We start from the raw sequence: 10,803 nt of genomic DNA on the forward strand, positions 1-10,803 counted from the left end.
TCCCTGTGGTTTTAATTTGCATTTTCCTGACAACTAGTGATGATGAGCATCTTTTCAAGTGCTTATTTGCTGTTTGTATATCTTCTTCCTTTTTAAAATATTTTTTGGAGACAGGGTCTCTGTCACTCATGCTCAAGTGCAGTGGTGCAATCACAGCTCACTGCAGCCTTGGACTCCTGGGCTCAAGTGATCCTCCTGCTTTGGCCTCCCAAACTGCTGGGACTACAGATGTGAGCCACCTTGCCTGACCTGTACATCTTCTTTTGGCTGAGTATCTGTTCAGATCTTTTGCCTTATTTTTAATGGGTGGTCTTATTGAGTCTTTTTGCAGTGTGTGTTTATGTGTGTTGTGTGTGTAATGAAGTCTACTTTATCAATTTTTTCCTATTTTGTGCTTTTTGTGTCCTAACTCAAGGTCAAAAGTTTTTTCTTCTAGAAGTTTTAGCCCATATTTTAGTCTATGATTCATTTTGAGTTAATTTTTGTACACGGTGTGAGGTAAAGGCCAAGGCTCATGCTTTTGTTTATGGATATCCAATTATCCCAGCACTGTCTGCTGTATAGACTTTTCTTTCGCCACTGAATTACAGTGGCACCTCTATCTAAAATCAATTGACCTTATATGGGTGAGTCTATCTCTGTATTCTGTTCCATTTATTCACATTTTATGCCAATATCACTCAGTCTTGATTATTATAGCTTTATAGTAAGTGTTGGTATCAGATAGTGTGAATCTTCCAACTTTGTTCTCCTTCTTAAATTACTGAGTCTTCTGTTCTATGATCACAGTATTTCTTTCCATTTATTGAGGTCTTCAGTCATTCTCAGCAACATTTTGTAGTTTTCAGTGCATAAATTTTGTGTATATTTTGCAAGATTTATCCCTGTTATGCAGGCTAGGGATGGCCCACTGCTCCCTACCTCTGGTGCTCACACCCTTGCGCCATCTCCTGCAATGACATGCCAAGTTGTGCTGTATGACCCACCACATCCAGCGGAAAGGATGCTGTCTGAGAATATGTTACAAAAAACCACCTTTGGCTCCTGCTCCCACTCCCGCTCAGATCATTTGTTCTGGGAGAAGCAAGCTGCCATGTGATGAAGAGCTCCCACAGAAGAGGCCCACATGGTAAGGAACTAAAGTCTCTGGCCAACAGCCAGTGAGAAACTGGGCCCGTCAACAACCACTGAGTGAACTTGGAAGCAGTCTTTTACCTCCAGCTGAGTCTTGTGACGATGATGATGATGATGACGACGATGACAATGACCACGACTACGATGACGACAACCTCACAAGAGACCTTGAGCCAGAATTAATCCACGAGTCTCAGAAACTGAGATAATAAATGTTTATTTTAGGCAGTTAAGTTTGGAGGTAATTGGTTACATTTGTATAGCAAGGAATAACACAACCACTAAATCTTTCATGGGCTTTTTTGATACTATTGTAAATATTTCAGTTTTCAATAGTTTGTGGCTAGTATGTAGAAATACAGCTTATCTTTTTATATTGACCCTGTATCTTGTGACTTCACTAAACTCATTTATTCTCATACCTTTTTTGTAGATTCTTTGGGATTTTCTAAGTAAGTGATCATGCTGTCTATGAAAGATAATGGTTTTTATTTCTTCCTCTCCAGCCTACATGTCTTTATTTGTTTTCCATTTGATACATCGCCAGACAGAGTGGTTAACGCAGGCATCCTTGCCCTCTTTTCCAATCTTGGGGAACAGCATTCAGTTTTTCACAGTTAAGTATAATGTTAGCTTTAAGTTTTTTGTAGACAGTCTTCATCAGATTGAGGAATTCCCCTTTTATTCCTAGTTTGTTGAGTTTTTATCATGAAATGGATGGTTTGCAGTCGTTCTTATCTTTTGTTTTTCTGTATGCAATTTCCTTTCTTTTTCTGGTTGCTTTTAAGATTTTCTATTTATCAGTCTTTTTGAGCAATTTGATTGTGACATGTCTTAATATGGTTTTCTTTGTTCTTAGCCTGCTTGAGATTGATATTCTTGGATCTGTGGGTTTACAGCTTTTCAAAAATTAAGGAAAAATTTCGGTCAATATTTCTACAAACATTCTCCCTGCTCCGCCTTTTCCTGGAACTTCAGTTGTATCAGACCACGCGGTATTATCCCACTGAGGCTCTGCTAATTTTTTGCAATCTTTTTGTCTCTGTGGATATTTCCATTCCTTTTGGTTCAGTAATCTTTTCTTTTTCTTTTTTTTGAGACAGAGTCTCACTTTGTTGCCCGGGCTAGAGTGGGTGCTGTGGTGTCAGCCTAGCTCACAGCAACCTCAAACTCCTGGGCTTAAGCGATCCTACTGCCTCAGCCTCCTGAGTAGCTGGGACTACAGGCATGCGCCACCATGCCCAGCTAATTTTTTCTATATATATTTTTAGTTGTCCAGATAATTTTTATTTCTATTTTTAGTAGAGACGGGGGTCTCACTCAGGCTGGTCTCGAACTCCTAACCTCGAGCGATCCACCCATCTCGGCCTCCCAGTGGGCTAAGATTACAGGCGTGAGCCACCGCGCCCGGCCAGTTCAGTAATCTTTTCTTCTGAAGTTTCTAATCTGCTGTTAATCCATTCCAGTGACTTGAGTTTCCATATACCCCACATCAAGTTTCCCCTAGTATTAACATCTTGCCTTAGTATGGTGTACTTGTCACAAGTACATGAGATACATTATTAACTAAAGTCCATTTTCATTCAGATTTTCTTAGTTTTTAACTAATGTCCTTCTTCTGTTCTCGGACATCACCCAAAATGCCATATTTCACTTAGGTATCATGTTTCCTTAACTTCCACTTGGCTCTAACAGTCTTTCAGACTTTCCTACTTTTTGACAACCTTCACAGTTTTGAGGAGTACTGATCAGGTATTTTGTAGAATGCCCTCAATTTACACTTGTCTGACATTTTTGTCATGATTAGTTAGAGTTATATATGTTTGGGGGAAGAAAAGCAAAGAGGTAAAGTGCTGTTCTCATCTCATCATAACAAGAGTACCCACTATCAGTAGGACTCATTGCTGCTGATGTTGGTCGTGGTTGCCTGGCTGAGGTTGTGTTGACAGATGCCTCCCCTGTAAAGTCACCCCTCCCCAGTCTATACTGTGCTCTTTGGAAGGTCACTATGTGTAGCCCACATGCACGGGGTGGGGAATTCTGTGTCACCACCTTGAAGGGAAAGTAAACATCTTGGAATTCTTCCACGTGGGTGATTAGTTCCAGTGACATTTTGTCCAATTTAGTTCCTTTTATATCCTCCATTTCTCAGTCTTTTTTTTTTTTTTTTTTTTGAGACAGAGTCTCGCTTTGTTGCCCTGGCTAGAGTGAGTGCCATGGCTTCAGCTTAGCTCACAGCAACCTCAAACTCCTGGGCTTCAGCGATCCTACTGCCTCAGCCTCCCGAGTAGCTGGGACTATAGGCATGCGCCACCATGCCCGGCTATTTTTTTTCTATATATATTTTAGCTGGCCAGATAATTTGTTTCTATTTTTTTAGTAGAGACGGGGTCTCTTTCTTGCTCAGGCTGGTCTCGAACTCCTGACCTTGAGCGATCCACCCGCCTCGGCCTCCCAGAGTGCTAGGATTACAGGCGTGAGCCACCGCGCCCGGCCCATTTCTCAGTCTTTATGTTTTTGCTTTACTTCCTTGACTACGCAGAATTTTTTGATCGTTTTAATGCTCTTTTTTTGCTAATCCCATCAAACCTGGGTCTATTACTATGGACTATCCCCCTCCTGTGACAAGTCAGATTTTCCTGCCGATTGGCTTGTCTGTTAGTGTTTGATTGTATCCTGGACACAGGAATCTTATGTTGTGTGTCTGGATTTTGCTGACTTCCTTTCAAAAGTGCTGTACTCTGTGCTGGTGGGCAGTTAAGTTTCTGGTGTGTCAGCTAGATCATTTCAAGGCCTGTTTTTAAGTTTGTTTCCATCACATTTAGAGTAGTTTTTACTCTGGGACTTATGCAGTACCACGTCCATGCTGTAGTTCTTTCAAGGTCTCTGCTGAATGCTCTGTATTCCAAGTGGCTTCTCCACTCTGGCCAGTGAGAACTCAGTAATCCACAGCCCTGTGTGCTCTGCTCATTGCTCACCTCACAGCTCCTCAGCGTTATTCTTTCTCTTGAAGTTGTTCTTAGCCCAGCTTTATAGGGTTTCACTGTCTGCATGAGCAACTCAGCATTCAGCCCAAGACTCAAGCGGGCTCACAGGCAGACTGCTGGAGCTCTTTCTCGGCATAACTCCCTCCTTTCTGGTACCATGCCCTGCAAATTCTAGCTGCCTCTGCTTCCCCAAAGTCTGGGCTCTGCCAAATTCTCCCTTTCTGCACTTTGAGTCAGGAAATTTCCTTCCCATAGAAAGCCTAGGCAATTTTGTGGTTCACCTCAGTCCTGATTTTCTAATGTCTAATCATTGTTTAATGGTTTCTTAAGCCATTAGGGTTAAGTCCAAGTTGAACAAGTCAGACAAGCCCTACCTTAAGGGTCACCATGAGTTTGGGAGCGTCTGCTGGTGAATCTGTCAGAGAACCCAGTGTTTCAGCTCCCTGCCTCAGTGGGTCAAGGCCCTTCCCCTGCTGACCACAGGCAATTCTTGGAGGTCATAGCTTATACCTGGACATAATGAAAACCTGTAACTGGAAATATGGAAGGACAGCTACTGGCTGGTGAGCAATGCCCTTGTGCCCTGAAATGCATTTACTAAACAGTGTTAGTAAATGTCAAGTCCTGTCGTAAATTCAGAGCCTATGGTCTTATTTTCTACAGCACTGTGAACAACCTGAAATGCATACAAAATTCTGCATGTAAGTACATTTTTATAGGGAGGCAGTCTACATCTTAACAACACTGTATCCCTAAGGGGCTCCCCTGCAGCTTTTGAGTATCTGCCCAGGACACATCTGCTCCAGCCCCTGCCCACCTGAGGTGAGTCTGTGTGATGTGCTCTGGGCTCCTGGATGTGGCTGCCTGACCACTCTCTGGATCCCAGGAACTGGGCTTTAGGAGCAGCAAGAGTGTGTGGCTGTAACTGGCATATGGAGATCTGGGTGCTACAGGGGTAGCCAGGAGAGAACAGGGCAGCAGAGAAATCCCGTCTGAGAGTGAGGCAGACAGGAAGCCCTGAGCAGGTGCCAAAAAGGTGGCTCACTTTTCAGTCCTCCTCCCCTGGTCCTAGCTTTGTCCCTGTCTGGGAGAGAGATTATTTGCACCTTTTTCATACTTTTTTTGTTTCTTCTCAAACTAGCTTTATTGCATTCCCGCAACAAAAGCACCATGACCAGAGCATTCTTCTTCATCTCTGATCGCTGGCCACCCTGCACCCCAACCTCCTGGCCCACCGAACACACACAAGCGGTCAACACTCTGCTTACCACGGGTCCACAGGGTCAGAGGGAGGAGCCCAGTGCTGCCAGGCACTGGGAGACACTTGAAGTCGACCTGCCCTCCTTTCACAGCCTGCAAGGCTGGTCTCCTTCTACTGCCAGACCTTGAAGAAACCTTGCAGCCAATGGAGCAGGCTCTGGCACCTCCTGAGTGTGAGGGCTCCAGCCCAGTTTTTGTGATACCTGATAGGGGCTGACTGCCCCTCCAGGGTGGGTGCTGTGGGCCTGCTGACCCCTCTCTGGTTCACCCTATACCAGGCCGACACCTCCAGAAACCAGGGACTCCCAGGCCCAGGATGTCCCCTCCTGGCCCCTCAATAAAGAGCTGTGGGGCACACTCTGGCCCTGGGGAGTCGGGGGGACACAAGGTGCTGTGGGCATCTGCCCTGCTCCAAGGAGACCACCTCAGCCGAGACCTTCTGTGACCTCCATGCCCTGCCCTGCTCACTGCACATCCCCTCATCCCCCTGGACAGGGCAAACACACAGGAGGCCACAGTGTAGACCCTGTCTGTTTACAGATCTCTGCCTGTCTCGTCAGTCTCTGTCCACCTGTGTGTATATATCTGTATATCTCTATGGAACGGGAAAGGGGGCTCTTGTGTAAAAATCCAAAATATAATTCTGACTATGAACAACCTGCAGGGTCAGTTCAAGTGTGGCTGCAAAGCCCCGACCAAACCCCGGGACACGGGGCTGGAGCAAAGGCAGCGAAAGGCAGGCCTGCGGGACCCTCACTTCTGACAAGAGGCATTGTAAAAATACAAAATATAATCTGACTATGAACCAGCAGTACTGGCCACTCCAAGGGCACCCTGGGGCTCACTAGGAAGGCAGGTAGTAGGGCTGAGGTCCAGCCCTGTGGGCACAGGGCAGGAGTCTCCTGCCATAGTGTGTGGGAAAGGCAGGCGGCAGCAATAGCAGGACATCTCTGGCTGGGGAAAGAACATGGACTTCAGATTTGGTTTTACCATTTTCTAGCTCTTACTTTGTAAAGGTTCCCAGTATTTTTGAGCATCAGTTTTCTTACCTATAAAATGGAAATTATGCCATCTACTTCAACTGTTGTGGACAAAAGAGAACTAACAAGAAGGCGTTTTAACCTTGTGCTGTGCACAGAGATGCTGAGTGAGGACAGCTGGGCACCATTTGTCAGTTATTCCTGAACACCTGGGGCTTGGGGAGGCACCAAGGCCTCTAGCCTCTGCAGCACAGCTCCCAGCCCACCGCTGCGGCAGCCTCCTGAGATTCAGGATGATTGCCAGATCTTCAAGGGCAGGCCCAGTGGGCCTGCTGGGTCCTGCAGGCTGTCTGAGAACAAGCCTGCCCAGCTCTCAGAGCCAGGGGAGCAGGAGTGCCCTGCCTGTCACGGAGCTGTGGCCAGAGCTCTCAGTGCCCAGGTATGACTGGAGGCTCTGCTTCTGTAAGTCCTCATGTGATCTCATGAGGAACACCTGAGTGCACCCTGCCTCCACCTTACTGCAGGCACTGCTCTGCCTCCCACCTGGAGACCCAGCCTCTCCAGAGTGGCCATCTGACCTCAGGCACTCAACAGGCCCCCCTGGGATGGGCCCAAGGCCTTGGCAACCTCTGGTTTCCTCAGTCTCAGGGATTCCCCCAAGGCCACAACACAACCTTCTAGAGTCATTCCTGCTGCTAAAGAGATGAGAACTGCACCATCAGGCTGAGACCAGGGTGAGGCCATAGAGGTGCCCAAAAGAGCTGAAATTTAAGGAGGCCCTCATTCTTGTCCAACTGCAGGGTGGGCCTTAAAATGGAGTGCCTCCTTAAACTTTGCACCTAGGTGCCTCTCTGGCCTCACTCTAGCCTGGCCCTGATCCTTAGGCCTCGGTCTACCCTGGTTCCTTGTCACTTGCACACCCAACACTTGTTTCAGCATTTGTCTGGCACCAGTCACGTGGCCCTATGCCTGTTCTCAGGCTCCTCAGCCAGCTGGGTGGCTCCCGGGGCTGGGACAGCACAGCCAGTCCTGCAGCCCAAAGCCCACAGCCAAACTGCTCATGGCAGGCACAGTTGGCCCTGTGGGGCAACGGGTAAGTGAGGCTGGGACAGCCTCTTTGGAGAAGATCTATCAAGTTTGAAAACGTCTCCTACTACTCATTTATGAAATATATGTTCACTTTTTAAAAATTAGAAAAAAATATAAAAATTATCTGTAATCCCAACATCCAAGGACAGCCAGGATTACTTTTCATACTTCCTTTCAATATTGTTAAAAAATACTGAACAAGATTCTATTTCATAGAAAATTGGGATCACAGTGTTCTCAGCCTTCATTTCCACTTATGTTGGGCATCTCTCCGTGTTGCGAAGCTCTCTGGAGAGGCTGCTGCTCTCCAGAGTTGGCTTACAGGCCTGGACCGGCAAGAGCCTCGGCTGGTGGACAGAGTTGCCACTGCACAAAGAGGAGGAAGCTAAGGCTGAGAGATGGTATGGGGCGTGGCAGGGGAGGGCCCAGGTCTCATGCTTTATTTATGGAGCTACCTGTTTATCCAGGTGTTCAGTCTCCCTCTTTGTCTCTGGGTATTGGATCCTGCTGCAACTTTGGGACAAGGCGTTGAGAAGCCTGCCAAGGGAGGACAACCCACATCCATGCCCATGCTCTTGCGTGGATCCTACTTGGATCCTAACCTTGTGGTCACCAAATTTCCTCTCCAGGGCAGATGGAGCTGCACTGTCCTCCAGGACTTGTCTGGGAGCACGTGGATCTCTAAAGGCCCTTGCCTGTTTGGGTGAGGTATACACCTAATCCATCTTTAACTGAATGAGGGTTTAGGGGAAAACAAACACCACCACAAGGATGGAGCACCTGCCACAGTCCCTACCACACAGATTCTGGGGTAGGGACCTGCTGTTCTGACCCCCAGTCATGGGGTGGGAATCCAGACCTCAGGCCAGGGAGGAATGTGTAGTGGTTGTCCAGCCCCAGAACACACCAGGCCAGGCTCAGTGAAGGCACTGGCCAGAGTTTCCAGGGCTGGACAGTCTTCCCCCAGTTGTTCAGCCCTGAGTTAGTTGCTGTGCCTCAGATTCTTCCTCATCTCCTTCTGTCAAACGAGGAGGGTTTTTCTTGGCTGAATGGTGAGAAGACTTCCAGCACAAAGGAGGAGGTTCCTGAGGCAGCGCCTTCCCCATCTGCAAGAGGATCCCATGTTGGGACTTTGCTGACACAGAGGCCTCAGGGATTGTGTGAGTGCCCTTGAGGCTGTGCGGTGAGAGCATCATCTCCTTTCTCCAGGCCAGGCAGCCCAAGGAAGCTCTGCAGCCCCCTGTCCAGCCTGGAAAAGGGCTTCCTCCCATTTGTGAGCCAGTGCTTGGTTTCTGTCTCTCTACCATGTCAGCCCCCATAGCTGTGTCTTGTACCAACTGTGGAGGCTTTATACCAACCAGGTGGAACCAGACACCCTTGTTCCAGTTGGCTCCCTGTTCCTCCCCAGGGAGGACAAAACAACAGGGCTTACAAATGGTACAGCCACTGTGGATGGAGGCTGGTCCCGCGCCTGATCAGACCCAACTTTCCCACTCCAAAGCCCTGCCCAGAACATGCTGTGAGTCCTGGGAGAGAGGACATCGACACTTCACCGACATGCCTCTCACTCTTTAAGCAGAAACAGCAAGCAGATTATAGGGCAGGGTTAAGCTCAGAACATCCCAGACAATCCCTGATGGCCCTCCCCCAACTGGGCAAGAGTGCTTCCTGAGAGTTAAGGGGAACATGAAAGAGGAGGAAGGACAAAAGAAGACAAAAATGTGGGGTCTTTTCCTTTGGTCAGGAAAGTTCAAAGCCTAGAATGAAGAGATGGTGGAATGAAAATAGCCTGCAGGAATGCACGCTGCCCCTTTTAGGGACTTGGGAACAGCGAAAGCCCATACAGAGGAGGCGTGAGCAGGACAAATAGAAAGTGTTTCTAAGAAGAGTGAAGACTTTAGTCTTCTCATTCCCAAATACTCTTTAAGCAAAGCAGAGTGTCAGTAAACAAACCCGAGAGGCAGAGAACCTGGCTTCCAGGTTGGGGCTAGTTTCAGTACAGACTTTTTCTTCATTCCTAATGGCTTAAGAGACTGGTGTACAAAAGGGAGATACTCAGCACAGTCTGAGAAACGCTGGTGTAGTGGCTTGCAGGAGGAGGTCAAGCACGTTTGGTGGCACGCAGTTTGTTCCAGTCCCTCCAAGAGCTCCCAATGATCAGTGTGGCCTTTCTTCAGGCCATCATTTGCCAGCCCTGGCTATGGCTCTGGCCTTCACCGGACACGACGTCACAGCCAGGATGTGAACAGCAGACTCTGATCTCAAACTCCAGACACAATCACTGATATACTTCTGCAAACCAGAGCTGTCCGGTCTTGCAGGGTCAGACCATGTAAACAAGCCTGCTGCCAGGCAACAGAAGACAGGCACACGAATAAAGATGCCCCACAAGGAATGAAAAACAAAACTGCTCTTGGGAAACCCAGCTCCAGTCAGTATCTGGGAACAGGTTTGAGATCAACTTGAACTTTGAGACGTTTCACTTTCTGTTTTCACTCCTTTTCCACTAAAGCAACGCCCTCCGAATCATGTGCCAAGTCCTGATTTCTCTCCCAATAGCTGCCGACCCACCACCCTGGTACCGGCCATTTGAGAGAATACAGATGGACACTTGGGCACACCGTTTTCTGGCGAAACTGGGCGCTCATTCTAAGGACAGATATACTTCCGCAACTGTCCAACAGTTAGCAAAAGACCAAGGAATGAGAAGCTCCATCTTTCTCATCCCAGGGAAACTTCACTTCGGCAAGGCTGAACCAGGAGTGGGTCTCCGAACTGCTTTTCCAAATTAGGGTTCTAGCTCTGGGGCAGACTTGGGACCTGCAGTGCTTTTAGGGGCGGGAGACAGGGCAGGATCATGCCGAAGAACTGCCTCTGGCTCCCGGCGCGGAGGATTCGAGGTGGGAGCAGCCCCATCCAGGGCTCCCTCCCGGTAGGTCCCCTCCCCCGCGGGCAGCAGGGCGGGGCCCGCTGCCCGCCGTCCCGGCCCGACACCCTCGGGGCTCCCACGCAGGCCGGGCTCCCGCGCACCCGCGCATAGCCGCTCACCGGGCTCCAGCAGATGAGTGCGTCGGTGTCCGGGTCGCTCACGAGAGTCCACAGCTTGGTCAGGAAGGCCGGGACGTTGCTGGGCCCCGCCGCGCCGGGGCCCACGGGCAAATCCATCGCGGGCGAGGAAGGGAGAGTGGATGTAGCGGCCGCAAAGAGGGGCCGAGAGCCGGGCTAACGCCGTCGCCGCGCCTGCCACTCGGGCCACGCCGGCACCCGCTGCGCACACACGGCCCCGAGGCCTAGCATGGCCGCCGCCATCTTGCGGCGGGCGCGCTCTCGTCTGTGCCGCCGCCCGTCCGCGT

At 49.1% G+C, this 10,803-nt stretch overlaps 1 protein-coding gene across 4 annotated transcripts in view; it reads right to left on the bottom strand.

Annotated features, from left to right (window-relative positions):
- The window catches only part of HSF1 (heat shock transcription factor 1), a 30,432-nt gene extending 19,634 nt beyond the window's left edge, over nucleotides 1-10,798 (bottom strand). For 3 of the 4 annotated variants that reach the window (XM_045561211.1, XM_045561209.1, XM_045561210.1), the window contains exon 1: nucleotides 10,499-10,797. In XM_045561211.1, the coding sequence (XP_045417167.1) occupies nucleotides 10,499-10,615 (117 nt within the window). In that variant the 5' untranslated portion in view covers nucleotides 10,616-10,797. Of the gene's footprint in view, nucleotides 1-10,498 lie in introns of all 4 variants that reach the window. The other variant, XM_045561208.1, reaches the window with a different exon arrangement.
- Between the last annotated feature and the right edge of the window lie 5 nt (nucleotides 10,799-10,803).

The sequence above is a fragment of the Lemur catta genome, chromosome 9, assembly GCF_020740605.2.
Source record: "Lemur catta isolate mLemCat1 chromosome 9, mLemCat1.pri, whole genome shotgun sequence".
Classification (NCBI taxonomy): Eukaryota; Metazoa; Chordata; class Mammalia; order Primates; family Lemuridae; genus Lemur; species Lemur catta.